This window comes from Barbatula barbatula, assembly GCF_947034865.1.
Source record: "Barbatula barbatula genome assembly, chromosome: 10".
NCBI lineage: Eukaryota > Metazoa > Chordata > Actinopteri > Cypriniformes > Nemacheilidae > Barbatula > Barbatula barbatula.
Window position 1 is genome coordinate 21,934,680 of NC_136773.1, and position 19,361 is coordinate 21,954,040.

The 19,361-nt window shown below is 39.1% G+C and overlaps 3 protein-coding genes across 3 annotated transcripts; 1 reads left to right on the forward strand and 2 right to left on the reverse strand.

The window, feature by feature from the left end:
* The first annotated feature begins 982 nt into the window (after positions 1 to 982).
* On the forward strand, positions 983 to 8,676 carry lmf2a (lipase maturation factor 2a). Its single transcript, XM_079466540.1, has 14 exons — positions 983 to 1,260; positions 1,460 to 1,713; positions 3,227 to 3,255; positions 3,418 to 3,608; positions 3,928 to 4,106; positions 4,180 to 4,339; positions 4,878 to 5,012; positions 5,085 to 5,190; positions 5,451 to 5,547; positions 6,016 to 6,198; positions 6,370 to 6,538; positions 6,654 to 6,765; positions 7,187 to 7,295; positions 7,639 to 8,676. The coding sequence occupies exons 1-14, from the start codon at positions 1,167 to 1,169 to the stop codon at positions 8,026 to 8,028; spliced, it is 2,208 nt and encodes a 735-aa protein (XP_079322666.1). The 5' UTR covers positions 983 to 1,166; the 3' UTR covers positions 8,029 to 8,676.
* Positions 8,581 to 12,126, reverse strand: miox (myo-inositol oxygenase). The gene is made up of 10 exons (XM_079466541.1): positions 12,032 to 12,126; positions 11,267 to 11,338; positions 11,085 to 11,165; positions 10,740 to 10,902; positions 10,509 to 10,576; positions 10,321 to 10,430; positions 9,834 to 9,901; positions 9,660 to 9,709; positions 9,461 to 9,573; positions 8,581 to 9,335 (listed from the first exon to the last, which is right to left on the reverse strand). Exons 1-10 carry the CDS (start codon positions 12,047 to 12,049, stop codon positions 9,227 to 9,229), a joined length of 852 nt encoding a protein of 283 aa, XP_079322667.1. The 5' UTR covers positions 12,050 to 12,126; the 3' UTR covers positions 8,581 to 9,226.
* Positions 12,127 to 15,329: 3,203 nt separating this feature from the next.
* adm2b (adrenomedullin 2b) lies at positions 15,330 to 18,085 on the reverse strand (the record flags this gene model as incomplete). Its single annotated transcript, XM_079466480.1, has 2 exons — positions 15,330 to 15,693; positions 18,015 to 18,085. The coding sequence occupies 2 exons, from the start codon at positions 18,083 to 18,085 to the stop codon at positions 15,330 to 15,332; spliced, it is 435 nt and encodes a 144-aa protein (XP_079322606.1).
* Positions 18,086 to 19,361: the final 1,276 nt, after the last annotated feature.

Consider the following 19,361-nt stretch of genomic DNA (forward strand, 5'->3'; position numbering starts at 1 on the left):
ATCCGATCAACGTTTTGATCAGATGCATGCACGACGTCGATCGGCTACAGATAACATATCAAACATGGCATCATATCATCTGACGTACCTTTCAGATCATTTCATGAAAATGAGCACATGTTACAAAAGAGCAACTCTTTTATGCTCGCCTTACAAGCTGCAAGTGCTTCTTTCCAGTGCTCGAATTGAATCAAGTCTTACGGGGGTCCCCACCATAAGACTTTTTTGTGGGGGTGGTGTTCGTGTCGAAAATATACAATTTATACAAAATACACAATATATTTGATCATAATATGCATAACTATATTTATTCAAAACAGGCTTTTACTGTGTTTTGGATCAAATCACTAGGCTCGGTGAACAGAAATGACATAATGGTTGTTTGGCGTTTCAAAGTCACATGACAACCAGCCCATAAACAAACTTAATATAAATTCTTGTAAATAATTAATTCACAAAATGTACCAAATCCATTGCATGAATTTAATCACATTTGTCAGTATCATTAATAAAAATATCTGAGGGACCCCCTAATGCCTAATGGGGGGTCCCGGAACCCCCCAGGCCCCCTTCAATTCGAACACTGCTTCTATCCCCAAAGCAACATTATTTTTTTTATAAATGCTTTATTGAACATTTTGCTATAACAAAACACCGTTACAACAGAAACTTAACAAAGAAAAACTTAGATTAATGAAAAGAGAGAAAACAAAACATTTCCATGGCTCGAAACAGACAAGACCAAAAAAAATAAAGAATAATAATAAAACAGATCAAGAACAAATACAGGAGAGGGAGATACACAAAAAATACAAATAAAAAAATTACAAATTAAATAGGTTGAAAAGTCCTTTGTGCTTTCTTATTGGCCGATCACAAAGTGATAAGGAGCGTGGTCCTCAGTCCAGGATTAACTTCTCTCTACGTCATTAATATTCATCAGCAGCATTTGTTAATATGCCCGCTCTCCGTGCGTCTGTTTACTCTCCGCCTATCAGATATTCCAACTGGGCGTGCGTCATTAATATTCATGACGCAATCCTAAACCATAGTAGGTTTCGTTGCGAACGACCGGTGTCGTGTTTTTCCTGCGTCAAACGGCCAGTCACTTCTGCGCTGCAAACCCTGCGTTCTCCATCTTTATAGAAGTCTCGTTCGGCATCAAGATGGGAGAAATAAGATTTCCCAGACACATGTTCCTGTGGTGCATGTCGGCGATCTACATGTTTGCGTTTGCGTCTCTTTACGTGCAAATACCAGGTGAGCGAAGTTGATAACTTAACCCACATGCAATGAAAACAGTGCGAATAGAAACTACAGATTGTTTTCTGATAGTCAAACAAACTTCAACAAGAGTTTTAATTCAGTTTTAATTCATACGAACGCGTGTTTGCCGGTTTACAAGCCCACAGATCTTTCAATCTAACACTTAATGTTAATACAATGCTTCTCTCTGTAGGTCTGTATGGGAATGAGGGTTTGTTGCCAGCCCGCTGGACTCTTCGGGTTTCTGATAAAAGTCTGGTGGAGCAGCTGAAGGATTCTCCCACCCTGCTGTGGTTTGGTCCTCGTCTGGGTTTGGACACACAGCAGTGTATGGAGTTGCTGAGTCTGGCCGGAGCTCTCATCAGTTTTATGGCTTTGGCTGTACCTGTGTTGAGAGACTGTCGAGTATTCCTGATCCTCTGGATCCTTTACCTGTCACTATACAAGGTACAGTATGAGCACTATATTTAGGCCACACCGCATCTAAATTCGGGAGTCACAACCCAAACTTTGCAGTGTGTACGTGGCATTAAAGGCACCGTGAAATCAACCTGGACAATTCAAAGTGTTTTACACAGCGTTGCAGTGATTATTATGAACGATTTATCCGTGCACACCATTATTTAACAAAAGTTAATTTGCATAAAAACATTATGCTCCTCTTCCCCATCTCAACAACAACCACATGACATACAAAAAAGAAGTAGGATATCCGCAGGCCCAATTTACAACAAACCAATCAAGAAGAGAAGAGTAAAATAAAGCCCCCCCTACATTTTATTTCTTATTTCAGAAGGCGTTTCATATAGGTCTATAGGTCACGATATGGAGAAGGAGTCAATCGCAACTTCCGCTTCGTGGTCACAATATGAAAGGATTTCTACAACATTGGGAAAACAAGAATTCTATTCAGTTCAACACAGTATTTATTTATTCATTTGAAAGGAAATAAAGTATTATTCCTTGTCTTCCAAATTCAAGATTGGCCAAACTAACAGGTCATCATAGGCCACTTCGCAAGATGTAAGAGCCGGAAGCACGTCTGGTTTTATCTTTATTCATTTTATTTTTAAAGGGGTCATAAGGCAGGAATACGTGTTTTTCTGTGTGTTATAAGTTGCCCATGCATGTATTAGACATGTAAAATTGCACAAATTAACGTGTCGGAACAAAAGATGCATCTAAAAGCGAACGCTCACCCAGACCTGCCGGAAAGGCCTCGTGTAACCACACACCCCCACAAATCGACGTCAGTTCGTGGTATGTATACGCAAGTAAGGTGGGCGTACCTGTCAGTGTAATTGCTTTGGAACCTGATGTTCCAAATGTGGTAAGAGGCGTTACATTTCCAACACACGCTTGCAGTATTCCACCAATCACAATGCATTAGATAACTGGCCAATTATTGCACACCTTGCTTTTAAGAGCGATGAGATGCGCGTTTCAGAGAGGCGGAGCAAAGAGGAGATACAAACATGCAGCGTTTTTTTTTACCTTAAATCGCGTATACACATTGCATTATATCGAAAACAAACGATAATGTTAGTTTTAGCCGTGTCATATGACGCCTTTAAATCTTGCGTATATAATAACATTTAAAGAAATTGTTTTAACGTTTTAAAATGTCATGTTTGTTTGTGTAGTAAAAATGATTGTGTAGATTTAACCAGGAAGTTCTTTTGGATCGGCGCTGCTTACGTTTTCCGAAGTGGTCTGTAGTGGCATTGTATTGTCACTAGTGGTAGCCTGATATGTTGTTTGATTTATTTTGAAGACTTTCTTCCATTTTACTGTGTTTTTTGATATTGTTAATTAAATAATATATACTTAGAATTCTGCTATCTAGATATTTGCAATGGCTGACGAAACAAGACTGGAAAAGTACAAGTCGCCAGGCTAAATCTTTGATTGGGAAAAGCATTTTCTAAGTTAGTTATGTTTTTGGCTCATTTTTCTATAGGTGGGCCAGGTCTTCTTATACTTCCAGTGGTGAGTGTTAGATTTTTTTGTTGCAACGCTATGGTGATTGACAAATGTATTGAACTTGCTAGACTGACAAGTAGTCATTTTCTAAAGTCACATGACCACATCACAACTCGCAATTACAATAAATGTCAGACATCTCTCTCTTGCTCTTTCTGTCTTTGTCAGGGATAACCTCTTATTGGAGACTGGCTTTCTGGCTATTCTTGTCGCTCCCATGAACATGCCCTGGTCTTCTAAAGTACGTCTCCATGACCACGTCACGTTCTGGCTGGTGCGCTGGCTGTTGTTTCGGCTGATGTTTGCGTCAGGTGTGGTCAAGTTGACCAGCCGCTGTCCCACCTGGTGGGGCTTGACAGGTGAGGAATGAGCTGACAATAAATGCTTTTGGAAAATACAACACCCTGCTGATATTTTTACCGTAGGTACACATATCTTCATGCATTTACTACAACCAAAGCACACCGTTTGATATACTGTTTCCCACAATGCAATGCACTTAGCTCTAATGTTCTTCAATGGTACACAAAAGAGAAACATTGTTCTAAAAAAGATATTTTGAGATACAATCTCAAAATACAATGGAAGTCAATGGGGTCCAGTTTTGTTCTTCCAAACAGCCTTTGTGTTCTGCAGAAGAAAGAAGAATAAAAGTAATTTGTGTTGTTTTCTCCTCAGCGGTGACCTATCACTATGAGACCCAGTGTATTCCCACCCCGCTGGCCTGGTTCGCTCATCAGCTGCCCGTGTGGTTCCAGAAACTCAGTGTGGTGGGGACGTTTGTCATCGAGATGGCTGTTTCTTTCCTGTTCTTCAGTCCTATACGAAGACACAGACTCACTGCCTTCTACATGCAGGTGTGTGTGTGTTTGGTCGGAGCGAGTCACGTGTGTTTGTGCATCTTGTAATGTTCGTCTCTTTAATTGACAGATTTTGCTTCAAGTTATGATTATCCTGTCTGGGAATTATAACTTTTTTAACATTCTCACCATCACTCTGTGCCTCTCGCTGCTGGATGATCAACACGTCAACTTCTGGCTCCGCCGAAGCCCACCAAAGACAGAGAAGAGTACAGACTCGCGTTCACAGGGTATTCTTAATACGTATAATCTTAATGTGTTAAGTTTATTGTGATTTTCCACTTGTCAGTAAGATTTTCAAAGCTGCTGCAATCTGTAACTTTTTTGGGGGGGAATCTCTAATTGAGCCCGTTCGTACAAAAATGGTGTTATCGTTTTTCTTGCCCTAAACTGATTCACAGTGGCAAGATAATAATAATGATTAATAAGTTATGATTTTGTGGGACATGTCAGTGTGACGTGCTTTGATTTCAACCTAGATAAAGACAATCATGCGAAGTAACTTGTTGCAAACAGAGATGGCGAGATGGACGCAAAAGTAATGGATCGTAGCTTTGCTTGTGTTTTTTTGTCATCGTTTTTTTGGTTTATGCAATTTAGAGGAAATATTTTCGACATCACTGCATGTAAAGTCGCCATGAAACAGAAGTTGTGATTGTCTTCTCTTCCGTATTGTGATTTTTAATTGCACTGTGTCTTTAAAGTTTTATTTGTAGGGTCAAACCTACAGTGGTTTTTACAAGAGGATTATGATTTGGTTTTTTTCAGGATCTTTGCAGGCTCTTTGGTCTGGTGTCGTGTTGATGTTGGAGATTGGCGTCTATGCTCTGCTCGGCTACTGGACGGTTCTCTACTTCGACCTGCAGGTGGTCTGGGAAAAGAAAAGCATCTCTTCCAAAACAGGTGAAACTGTGACTTTTATCTTTAATCAGATTAATGTTCAGCATGACTCATCTCTGGATTTCTGCTCTCCAGCATTTACATACTTTGAGTTTAACGGGTTTCTGAAAGCCGTGACGGTGCCCAGTATCTGGATGGGTGTCTTGTCTCTCACCTGGGAGATCATCACTGCAATGTTTAAGTGAGTTTTAACTGCTCATGGGTTTGTTTCCTCTCATCATTTGCAGTTAATTAAAATACATCTTTAATAGCCTAACAACAAATACAGTATTAAGTTTTAGAAAAAATGGATGATGTAGACAAAAGTGTTCTTGCCATGTAAGCTGGTATAGCGTAAAACAAACAGACGACATTTGCTCAATATGTCCAGTAGATAGAGTTGATGTACAATAGATTTTTCCACACAGTGAATGGATTCTAAGGTTGGTGTGTGTCTTACAGGAGTGCTTGTGTGAAGGGTTTGTTTTGGCGTCTCTGGAGCACAATCCAGTGGGCGATTATGGCCACGGCCACAATTTCAATGTTTGCCATCAGTCTGGTAAGTAACAGATTTTAATGCTTATTAACATTGTGTACCTTTGTCTTCTGGATGCTGTTTAGTTGTACATCCTCATAGAAACAGTTTACCCAATAATGAAATATCACGTTCTACTCCCTCGCATGTCGAAGGATGTGAAGCATAAAAATAGCACCGTAAGAGCAGTCGATATGCCTTGTGTACTATAATCCAAGTCTTTTTAAGCCATTTGAGAATTTATTGTTTTGAACAGATTGTCATTGCATCCATGATGACCTTCTGCTTTCAAAATCGTATGTACCCACATTCGCGGCCTCTTGAATGATATTTCTCCCTCCCTCACTCCTGAGGTTTTATTTTGTTGAAATTCAACAGACACTGGACTGAAATTGCCGCAATACATCTAGAGATGCTTTTTAGGAAAAAGTTTTAAGTGATCTTGTAATTTTTCCGTGTCTGTATGTTTATATGTTTACTTGACGCATATAGGTTCCATACACCTACATCGAGAACGGCGCTCACAATGAACTTTGGCCTGGGATCCGGAAAGCGTTTGAGTTAACTGAACAGTATCAGCTTGCCGGCTCATACGGATTGTTCAGGAGGATGACCGGGGTGGGAGGCCGTCCAGAGGTGGTGATCGAGGGCAGCATGGATCGCAACACATGGACGGTCAGTTAACAATGATTTAAACATGAGCATGTGGATGTTTGTGGCAAAGAGACGCTGCACAAAGCGTTTGAGGAGACTGTTTATTAGCATTACAACTTAATGTTAGGTAGTCGGTTTAAGGTCTTAACATTTGCATCCTTAATATCTGTACGGTGGGTGTTTTTGCCACAGGAGATCGAGTTCATGTATAAGCCCGGGAACATGACAGCAGCGCCTCCTGTTGTGACTCCGCACCAGCCCAGACTGGATTGGCAGATGTGGTTTGCCGCTCTTGGACCTAACACGCAAAGTCCCTGGTTCAACAGTCTCTTATACCGACTGCTGCAGGGAAAACAAGATGGTGTGTGTGTTTGTGCATCTCGCACGTGTTTAAATGAATCTAGTGTAGCAGTTTGCCCAAGACACAACGCTTTGTCATGTGTTATTCATGTAAATGTTGCATGTGTGTTGTGCAGTGATAAGACTCATTCAGACAGACGTGAGTCGGTATCCCTTCAGTAAACAACCTCCTACGTTTCTCAGAGCTCACCGCTACAAATACTGGTTCACGGAGCCGAAAAAGGACGGGTGAGCGCTCACACCCATCCACACAAATGCAATAAAAGCTGAAAACCTCAGTCAATCAAACTTGAGTGGGTAGTTCCCAAAGAGCGGGCAGCAGCAAGCCGTGTTTGTAAGCGTGTTTCCGTGCATTTACGTCGAAGGGATTGTTCACCCAAAAATGTACTCACCATCAAGTAATGTTATACCTGTATATATTTTTTATTATATAAGAGAAAGATATAGGGAAGAATATTAATAACTTTCAGTTCCGGGACATCATTGAATACTATAGTGGGAAAAATTTAATGATAGTCAACGATGGCACAGAACTGTTTGTTTTCCCAAATTCTTTGAAATATTTCATTTTGTGTTCAGCAGATCGCTGACATTCTTTCCCTACTATGGTAGTGGATGATGTCCCGTTATATCGTTTATTTGTGTTTAGATCATATCCTCAGCGCTGGTGGAGAAGGGTGTATGTGGAAGAGTTCTATCCCATAGTGCAACTTGGTGATCCCTACCTTGAACGTATGCTAGATCAACACGGTCTCAAGGTAAGAAGTGACTATCGAAAGTGAAAGTTTGGGTTGAATATTGATTTCTACTTCAGAGAACAAACGGACATGAAGTTCAGGGAATAGCTCGATTCAACAAATACTTTTTGTTTAGTATCGTAACCAAAATCCTTGAGTTATATCAGCAGACACAATGTTTACAGTACATGCGCAATCCTACAATAACAACTCAAGGATTTTAAGATTATAGTTATCTATAGCTTTTAAGTAGCGGTGTAGCTTGCAAAGTGAACACAAATTTTATTTAGTACATTTATGATTAAATTATCGCGTTGAATTGTATTAATATAGGATCCCCATCCTCTCTCTTTTTGTACGTCAGGATAAAGCTTCTTCGAGGCGCACATCGAATGCTTGGTTGCCACAGTTACTGCGGAAGGTTAGCGAGCATGCGCGTGAGATACCAGCTCCTCTTCTGCTGTGGACTCTCTTCAGCTCGGCAGCAACCGTCTGTCTACTCAACACTTTATTTTCACGGAAATATCGGCACCACGAGCCGCACCGTAACCAAAACACAGACAAAACCAACACGGATGAGACGCACCACAATAAGCCAGAGGAGGATGAAAAGAAACGCGTAGAAGAAAACGAAGGCCGTACAAAAGAGGATTCAGAGGTAGATGATGACGGACGAAATGAAGAGGAACAGGAGGCGGAAGAGGAAGTGAGCGCCGAGGAAAATGAAGTAGACAGCCTCGGGGAAAAAAAGTGAGGTTTTCTCTTAAATCATCTCTGGGCAAAAAGATCTGCCCTTTAACATCAGCGCATATAAAGATCTGTACTGTGTCAAACACTTGTTTTTATAAATGTGTTTGAGAGATGAAGAAACTCAATTTCAGGTTGTGCCCTTAATATATTCCTTGAATACAAAATTTCTCACTGAACAACCAGAATTAAAGGGACCTGGGGTGAAATGGAAAAACAAGAGAGGTTATCGGCTTTTCATACACTCCGTACAAACTTCCACTATATGGCATGTATATTCCACTTCATCTCTATGATGTCTAAACTTGATACTGTACTTTCAGATGTCTGGCATCAAAGCTTACTTTAAAGGTGTCACAAAATCTGAAAATACATGTTTATTTAAAAAGAAAATATTTGAAAACATTTAGATGTTGTGTGATGTTTTTCTTCTTCAGACAATCATTTGTGTGATGATGATGTTTATGGGACTGTAGTTGGCCTGTCTGCGTTTTGTATTGATGCAAAATCCGTCATGTCTATATTTCACCCCGTGATCTTTAAAAAAAAAGGCCCCATTCTGTAATATGTTGCATGTTTATTTTGGTAATATGTATAAAAAACACACTTTCATGTTTTGTAATATTTTTAATAAACATATATAAAAATATGTGCTAACATAAGTGTTTTTATAATAATGCGTTCATTCCAAACCAAGCAATTGTGCTAAAATCTAAACGCATCTAAATTGAATGCACATTATGTTTTACCTTTACATTCTATACATGTATCCATAATATGAAGTCTACATTTATTCTCTCGTAGCTATAAAACGATATAAACAAGATGTTTTGCCATTTTAAGGGCAATAATACAATTCAAATGAGATTTTATCATTTCCATCACAATTGAAACTTGCGCTTCCCCCATTTTAAAACTCACCACAATGTTAAGGCTGGATATTTTTGGACGGCTAAAATAGACTACAAGACTTTTGTCCAGATTTACAGTCTGGACTTGAAAGTCTGTGCCAGTCTGCAGTTTCTATCTGAAACCTTCTAAAAGTCTGTAAGTGTATGTTGTCAAGTATAAAACAAAATCAGATTTTAAAAGTCTCGTAGTGTATTCCGGACATTATTAAGGTCCCTAGACATGGCTTGGTTCAGGTCATTTACTCAAATGTGTTTATAACAGGAGATACAATGAAGTGGTTGAAAGCAAGATGTTCACCAGCGCAGTATTCCAGGACAGTATTTATCAATGAGTGACTGATAATAGGGCTTTAACTTCTCCACATTGGGCAACTCTGTGTGCTTCGTGTACAAATCAAACTTGCTGTTGAAGGAAAGACAAACAGACTGATGTTATTGATCTGATTGTATAAATCAAAGCCAAAACTCATAGAAAAGGTCAGTGGTCTGGATATGGGGGTCATTTTCATTGAGAAACTGATGACTTACTTAAACTCTTTCACCCAGGGCAGCATCTGTAGATCTTTCTCGTTGCACAGGTGCATGTAGTCTCCGTTCGAATGCCACGGGTAAAACGAGTGGAAACGGATCATGTTTAACCCCTACCGAAACAGAAGAGTTTATTTGTGGGACGTAAAGGAAAACTACTTCGTGATCATGAACGTAATGCTGTATTGCATGTCTTTACCTCTTGAGGGATGGTGCATTTGTTAAACTTCAGAACCCGGTACAAATACTCTGAAATATCGTGAGAATGATTTACATTACAGTCGCACGATTCGGTAGCAAACACTCTCGTGTTTGTCAATGAGATATCAGACATCACAGTCGTGTTTTGGATATCAATCTTGAAATTATTTACCATCATGTCCCCAAGACATCAGAACATTATCCAGCCCACAATGTGCTTTATAAATCCCAAATTCTGTGCTGCAGAGGGAAGCAAAATCATTTTATAAAAACAAACACACACACACAAAACAAACAAACAAACAGAAAACGTGAAGAGCATTTTCCGTGGGTCACTTAAAGGGACAGTTCACCCCAAAAATAGTATATTTAATAATTTAAAACCTGTAAAGGACTCTTTCTTATGTGGAATGCAGAAGAAGACATTTTGAGAAATGTGTCTTTTGTGTTTATACAATGGAAATCAATGGGGGGGGGTCAGTCTTGTTTGATAACCAACATTCTTCAAAACACCTTCTTTTGTGTTCTTGCAGTCATTTTTGGGTGACCTATCCCTTTAAGGATGTATTTTAAAGTATCGCTCGCATTCTCTGTTCCATGCAACAAAGTACATAGTGATCTCTGGCTATAAAGCGTCATAAAATGTATAAAAGTTGTACTTAAGAGCGAGGTTCTTCTCATCCGGATTGTCCTCAAATGTTGAGTTTCTGAACACTATTGAATTCTGAAACTTGCATCCCACCGGGAACGTGTCTCCAACTACTGCCCACTGTAAAAATCAGCAGCATTCTCATTTCACGTGTGTATTATTCAACCCGTGTGACCAACTGTGAGTACGTTTTCTCACCTGTGGCTCTCCATACAAGGCCATGATTTTCCCAATGTCATGGATCAGACCGACTAGCTGGAACCAATCTGGAGACAATGAGTTAAATAGTACATATAACAATCTTTCAGGTGTGGACATGTCGACTTCAGAAAACACGTTCAGGTATGCATTCGTGAAAAACACGAGCTTATCTAACTGAGGAATGTGTTGAAAACACTCCTGCGATCGTTGTCCCGTCTGACCTCTTACCCTTATCAGGATGCTCCCTGCGGATCCCCTCGGCGGTCTGGAACGCGTGGAAAGAGTTTGGAAAGTCGACATCGGGGTCAGATTCATCAACCAGCTCATCCAGCGAATTGATGCTGTCCATCATGCTCATGCTGTAGTGATTGCAGTTTGCCCACTCCAGATGCTGAGGTCAGAGGTCATGTTCAGTTTACTGCGTGTTTGTCATGCTTATCGGTTAGAAAGCATTGCAGATTTTGCTTTCTAGTACAGTTTACTTTAGTACAGCTGTGAAACCAAAAAAACCTTTCTAAAAACAAAACTGAAATGGTGCGTGTAAGGTGATTTAGGCAGCATTCGTAGACTGACCTTCTTTTTGACAAAGTCCAGCGTTTGGTGCGTGTGCATTAGCTTATATGTGTTAAACACACGGTCAAAGAGTTCTCCGCTCTGTCTCAAACACACATACAGGACACAGCAAGTGACAAAACAATGTCACACCAGTAGGAGAACTGTATGCAAGTGTGATTTTACTGTATGTAAACATTTACCTCAAAGTTTCTGAACTCCTCTTTATCTTCCTGAAGACAATCAGGCCGATATGCCAGAGATGGATCCGGCCCCTAAGATTCAAGTGTCGAAAATATGATTCATTGCACTCCAACTATGCAAATATAGCTTTAAACACAATTTCCTAATTCCAATTTGTAAGGATTGGGGAAAAAGAAATATACAGTCATGCAACCTAAAGCATTATATACATTTATAATAAAAGTGGATTGTAACAATGCAATGCTGAGATCACAACACAATAAAACATTTTGAACAAATTGGTTCAATTACGATAAAACTGAAATTGAACGACAAATTTATTTCCAAAATGTTAACAATTTTCAATCACATGTTTGTCGTACATGTAACTTGTTATTGAATTGATGGCGTTAAAGCTTCTTGAAGAACTTTCTGTATGTAAAACATTAAGCAGTGAATAGGTCTGTCACTTCCCTTTTTAACTAAGAAAGCTAAACTAGAGAATAATAAATAAATAAACACATGTGTGGAAACAATCACGAGACCATTCCAAATGTTCATTTAATCAGCATTTCTAGATGTATTGTAGCCATTCAGGAGAATAATTTTCTGCAAATAAATGCAAAATAGAAACAATATTTTTATTTTATATTAAAATAAAAAATGTATATACAAAAAAAGGACCATTTTCCCTAAACACATACCTAGAAATATATCATTTAGAAATGGTCTCTTACTACACGAATACATTTAGCATTTGTTTGTGTATGAGATGCATTACATACCAGGTTAAGCACCCTCATGATTGAAGCTAATGTGAAGGTAGATGTTGTGTGTTTGAAACTTGTGTCTCTCTGTGTCTATTTATCAATGTTGCAGATATAGGGTTCATGAACTGTAATGGGAAAACTAGTAACAGTTTAACTTTCTCCAATTCACCCGTTGCAGGGGTCTGTCGTTGTGCGTAAAGGTGTGTGTGTGTGTGTGTGTGTTTACGTGTGTAAATGTGATATTGTGACCTGAATCTAAGAATCTAAGGACAAACTCTACTGTTACAGTCTCAAACTCAGGGTTTTTCTTTAATGCAGAAATTCAGAAATTGTCTTATTCATAAAAATTCACATTCAGTGTGTCCGTACAGATTTGAAGTTGAATTTTTTTCAGATGTTCACTTACATTTATTTATTTAAGTAGATGCTTTTATCAATCAAACACGAGGGAGTACGTTTGTCAAGTTTCTGTTGAATCTTTTGAAGCCAAAGGTACAGTCCGAAAACAGCTCAAAATGCTTGCTACGGATTCGAAAAATCGCAGAAGATCGAACCCGAAAATATCGAAGCCAGGGTGTAAATGTGATTAACCCAACGTGATGTCGTATTTATTTTTTTAAATGCAGAATTTCGGATTGTGCAATGGCCTATAGACTTTGGTTTAGTTAGATACTGGAGTCATGACGTCAGCGATTCTTCAAATTCATATTTCGTTCGTGTTTCTGTAGCTCTGGTTCGAGGTTGTGGGTTTCCAGGAACACACATCTGTCTGTGTGTGTGTGTGTGTGTGTGTGTGTATAGACTAGTGTTTGATATGGGAGTGTGTGCATGTTTTTTTCTCTGTGACACCCCTGAGTTTTATTGGCGGATAGAATGTTTTGTTTGTGTCTGAGGTCAAGGACACAACTTATCAAAACACAGATTTACAGCATGAACTGTGATGAAGAAACACACAGACTCATTCTGATAGCATCTCAAATATATTTTACAAACCTTTTCATCATTTTGGAAAAGTTGCTGCTATAGTCTTTGTTAGAAAAACACAAAACTATTTATGTCATAATTATGCAGTATATTATATTATCTTTTTATTCGCTAGGATCTGTTCATTATTAACACATTGTTTGCGTTATGCGTTATATCATGTGTCATTTTGTGTCACTTTTACTTTTGTTAAGTGAACACGAAACGTGTTGTTTAAACACACTTTTTAAAGTGTATATTTTTAATCATTTTGTTTTTTTAAGTTTATATTTTTACCAAAGAGGTTTATAAAACTTTGTCAATGAAGGAATTTTCCATAGGAGCCATGCAGTGACATTTATATTGTATAAAATATATGTATTTAAATATTTTCCAAGTAGTGTAGTAAACTGTAGAAGAGTTTCACAATACTACAGCATTTACTGTAGTACATTTGATGAAACACCTTTATATCATATACTATATACTTTACTATCAGCTTACATTTTAATACATTTTTAATGTTTAATGTTATATTTTCAATGCAAATTGTTGAATAAGTAGACTTCTTATCATAAAAGTATGTAAAGTTAACTTCTGGTCTGGTCTGGCTAGTAATATAACAATAATTTTTAATTTATTTATCTATTTAATACAATTCATATTGATATTTTCTGTATATTATTTGCATTCATTTAACTTAAAACTACACAACAGTTATTGGTTCTTTGCAGTAGTCTACCGGAAGTTAAATCTGTTGTGGTAGTTCCACCTGCAGCCAGCAGAGGGCCGTCCGACCTCAAACCCATAAAAGCTGCTCTTGGGTGTTTATGTGCATGCTTGTGTCTGTTTGTGCTGCTCAAATGATACTAACAGTGAAAATATAGTGTAATTATATTCATAAATTATTATAATTATAAAATATATACAATGTCTTGTTTCAATGGTCTGTTTATTGACATAGCTAAATCATATTAACGTACACAACGGAGACAAATAGGTAGAAACATGCAATCGTGTTACACTTGTAAAAAATATTTACACCTCAGATGCCTTTGTTAACATGGAATTAAATAACAACTCTTTCCATTCAAGTCAAGGCCATTTAAGAGGGCGATCAATTCTTTCTAGTTTAAAGTGCTTTATGTTTATGGGAACATCTGACCTGCGTAATTGATGTAAGCAGGAGGACATTCCTCCAAAGTCACCCCTTAGAGAAGCTACATGGGTGTGTGTGTGTGTTTTCTGATGAGAAAAATTGGCCAGATAATCATGTCTTTATATGTGTATTCTGGTTTTATTTTGCAAGACTGTTGGCTCATTTGTGATCAAACATGAGAGGTTTGTGGATGAATTCAAGACATTTTAAACGTTTAAAGTTGAAAAAAACAAGTATAATCCTATAAAACTGTGACCCTAAAAAGGGACTTGGACGCTTCGGATCAACTAGTTAATGATTCTAATTGACGGCTAAATGTAGACCAGTTGTGGGTTTATATCTCAGAAGATTGTAAACACTGCAGGTCTAAAGCGAGTCTGGGATGCGACCGCTTGTTTACCTGGACCATGGCAGATGAGAGAAAAAATACATCATCATTTATTCACCCTCGTGTTGTCTGTATATGACCAAAGAAGATATTTCCAGAAATGTCTCAGGGGGGGATTTGTGTCCATACAATGGAGGTTAATGGAGTCAAGTGTTGTTCGGTTACCAACATCCTTCAAAATATATTTTTGCTCTGCAAAAGAATGAAAGTCTCACAGATTGGAATAACATGAGGGTGAATGAAAAATTATTTTCATTTTTGGGTGAACTATCCCTTAAACTTCATGGCATTTGTTGACACGTTACCAAGTAGGTAGTGTCTGCAAATAAATGTTGTGAAGTGTCCTAGCAGAATAATCTCAGGTGATTCATCGCATGTACTATAGACATGTTTCTCTACCATTTCACAACCAGAAAGTCCAAAAAATATTTAGACTTCTTGAAATGTTAGCTTGAAGGTGTGCTAGTTTGCTATCTCTTGAAATAACAATCATACGGCTTAAATGTCCAAGTACGGGATGTTTACTCTCAAGTGCATGTCGAAGCTCTGTACGGCTTTAGCTGGCTCAGTCGAGGGCGATACGTTTCAGATTATCAGAGAGAACAATCCTCCAAAACAGTCAGATTACACATACAGACAATAAAGCTTCCAAGGGTATCAAGTATTAAAAGTAGGTAAGACAGCTCAGCTGCAGATCAGACCTTCTCGAGAACGTGAACTTTAGAGAAGGACAGTCCGTAAGGTTTCTTCTTGTCTTTGGTCACATTTCTGGATTTTCCTTATTCTGAAGTGCTTCATCGGTTTTATCCGTAACTGTGAGGACTTCTGGGATTGATGGGCGAGCTGTCCTGCCGTCCGCTCTGACCCATGAGCTGGTAGAGCCGGTGGCTGAGATTCTGCACCTGGCAGGTGCCCAGCACGCATCCCACACGCATCAGCTGACCCCGGACGTGCCGGCGTTCCCGGGAGTGTCCATGGGGGGTGCTGCTCTGATTAGACGGTGTGCCGGTCTGTCTCGACGGGTGTCCTTTGAGCAGGAGGGCACTCCAAACCGCATCGCGCTCTATTGCTCCGGCACTCGAGGCTTTTGAGGGAATGGTGATGGTTTCCATGGCAACACTGCCCTCTGTTTCTTGAAGCTTCCATGGTGTTCTAGGAACACTCAGTCTGGTGATGAAAAGAGAAATAATCTTTCAGACATTTCCATTTTTCTACTTAAATCTGTCGATCTGTCATTTGATATTGAAACAAAATGTCTCAAAGAAAGCTTTTTACAATGTTTTGGCCATACGTGGACGGGATATTGCAAAATAAGGCCAGACAGGGTTTATTCAGATCAACGGAGGCACGATGCCCTGTTTTGTCAGGTTACTGGATACAGGGCAACAGCTTATTTATTTACATGTACTCTTAAAGGGGCAAACTGACTGGCCCCAGTACCCATCATGCACAGCAGCACACTTTCCCAAACTTTTTTAAATAAATGATGTTGTGATTTCTGTTGTATGTTGACTATAAGGACCGTAACAAGCTGTCTTTCTGAACAGTGGTCTGAATGTTGGTTTGTCTGTCCGTCTCTCTGCTTGTCTGTCTGTTTGACTTTATGCTTGTCTTTCTGTGTGTCTGGTTTTCGATCTGTCTGTCCGCTTATTGGTCTGTCTGTCTATCTGCCTATATGACTTGCGGCTTGTCAGTCATGCCTGTTGATCTGTCTGCAGTTTTTCTGTTGTCTGTATCTGTCTGTCTGTATTTTTGTCAGTCAGCGTATTGGTCTGTCTGCCTGCTTGTTGATCTGTCTCCTTGTCTGTCTATGTGTCTGACATTCTCCTGCTCAGTGTGTCTGGTTTCTGTCACCTGTCTGCCTGCGTGTCTCTCTGTGTTTTGTATTAGAGAACTCATTCTCTTGATCCCTTTCAAAGTTCTGCTTATTCTTTGACATGCACTCTCCATAATTTCCCAGCTTTAAATCATTCTGCATAGTCGAGATAAAAGCGTGCTTATCGAATCGGTTAACGTGTCATTGTTCCGGTTTTATGAATGATTAGATAAGAAAAGCCTCGATCACATCATAAAGTCGAAGATATATGCTCTGCAGAACGGCACGGTTACACAATAGACCCGTATACCAAACCCTTCATAAGCCTCTTTTCTGAACTACCCTGAACCTGTTTCACTCCTCCATTAAGAGAGAGAGGGTGTTGCTGTATTTTACACACACACACAAAGATCTGTGAGTACGGAAGAAAACAGGGTGAAGAGTCTCTTGTCGGTCAGAGGAGAGGCACAGGATGGACAGGAGATGTATTGTGATGTTTAATTCTGTCTTGCGGATGAATTGAGAGGAAGAGGAGAAGGAAGGTTCAGGATGAGAGAGAGACTGTTCCCACATTAGTGCCCTGCATGTGGCCTGGGAGTATGAGACATCACACAAACCGTTAAGACTGATGTTGCAATCCGCTCTCTGAAGGGCACATGTTTAAAACGGGGCTAGAATGGGCTCATATTGGGGAGAACTGGCTAAATCCACCTTATATAAATTCATTGTGCATTTGCCCTCTGCAAGAGGATTTCATTTGCAGCTGAACATTAAAGTTTTAAATCACAGGGTGTTTGTGTCGGTGGACTCGTGTTGACCTTTTCCCACACTGCACTCACACAGCATGTTTAGATTTATACTGTAAGTTTGTTTCGTTTTTGAAGGCCACTGACGTGTTTAGAATTGCGCGTTGGAAGAAATATTTTCGACCCACCAGCAAGGGGAGGCGCTTGGCTTGTTTTCAGTAAAGAAATGAGATTGTAAAGATATTTATCATGTAAAGGCCTAAACTAAAACTAAAATCAGTACAGTAGTCCTTAAAAGAAGTTAACATTTTAAAGTGTCTTCAAAACGTATGGTAACAAATGCTCAAATCGTATATTAAATCACACATTAGACCAATTGTAACTTTTTAATTTCTAAGTTCAGTTGTTTGTTGTGTATGATTTCTGTGGTGGTTTATGACAAGTTTGTATTTATAATACATTTGTTTGGGTTTAATGCTTTATTATGTGACGCAATTGTAGTTTTATGATTTTTTTGGCATAGATGAATGGCAAATCCAAAATGTTTGGTACCCATCTGTTCTGAAGGATACTTGGCATCATTTATTTACATCATTCGTATTTCATCGAGCAAGTCAGAGTCTAGATCTTGCTTTCATGGCTAAGCAGTCACGATGTGGAAATATGAGTAATAAGTCACAGGTCTCTCTGGTGCTCCGTGCGCCCATGGAAAAAGTCAAGTGACTCGTTTATATTCTCGGCAGCCCCAAACTCATTTAAGACGTTTTTCTTTTACAATCTGAGTATAAATCTAAGATGCGTGTGAACACGTTGACGTGTTAATTCTCCACATCTTCCAAGTTAAAGTGGTGCACAGGTGATCCGGGCGGCGCCGGTGTCCCGTGCGTAAACCCAGTTGGTTATGTTGGTGTCTATTGCGCACTCACCTGTTGCGCGCCGGCAGCGTCAGTGTCTGGAGCGGCACAAGAAACAAGCAGATCAGCAGAAGAGGCTTCATGTCCGTGTCCTTTAATTAAATTAATTAATTACAGTCCGACACGATCAAGTTCTCAGTCCGGATGGAGACGCGCACCTGCGGAGGACACCGAAATGTAGTTATTTAGTTACAAAATTGATTCCGTCTCTATTCCGTCTGTTGAAGAGTAATGGCAGTCTTATATGTAAACAACAGCATATAAAGATTATTATTATGGTCACTTCTTACGTTAAACGTCATCCTACGAAGAAACTGGCAAGTGACCGTCATTGTCCATCATCCGGCAATATTGTGATTCAGAAACACAGAGACACAGTTAGCTTTGCTTGTTGAAGCACGTAGGTTTATTAGCTTTGGTGACTCTCAGAAACGACCCAGAAGACTTAATTCATGGACAGAGGAGATCCTTAAATACTCAGAGGGAGGGACTCAGGATAACTGACCCTATTACAGAATGAAAGATACATCACTTGTATTAAAACTGATGCCAATTCTTGTAGGATTTGGGCCCTGATTAATGGTTGGGGGTTTGACCAATATTATGATTTGACTATAATGTGATATTGTAAAATAGTTCAACGCAAATAGAACGTATAAACCAAAAAAATGATATTTTATAATATCTTATTTATCATGCTGTTCCAAACCTGCGCTAAGACAAAAGAATTAACAAAACGTCATTGGTAAATATTTGCCAGCATTCTTTGGTAATCTTGGTTACATTCTGCTCCACGTCATTATTTTTAAATGTTTAATATTTAAACGTCTGAACTAAAATACTGTGTCACGACATACAAACATTGTGCTGTCAGATGTGACCCAGTGCCTGAAGGTCAAAGACAATAAAATAATGCTGTTTTGGATTTATAGATCGAGCTCAGTCTTTCCTGTGGCCTTTTGAAAGAGGATTTTAAGAGCTTCGGCAACACTTCTGTTAATGTTAATAAGAATCAGTCACAGATGAGCCTCTGAGACGCGCACAGACAGTGCGTGTCATGTCTCGAGTCTTTGTGAGTCTATGAATCCATAAACGTTATAGTTGCTATGTCCTCAATGTGAGTTTTGAGCAGTGCAGTTTTCTGTACTGTATAACAACATTGTGTGTCTGTGTGGTTGTGTTTGTAGCTTAGTAGCACAAATGTAAGATTTGTTCATGTGCCAGTGTTCAGTGTTCAGAGACGACGGGTGCAGATGCACAAACGTGTGTTTAAAAACATATTAATATCGATTTAGTTATTCATGCATGGTGATGCTAGCTTGGATAATTTGTCAGGGAAGTCAAACGCAAAAGGATAGG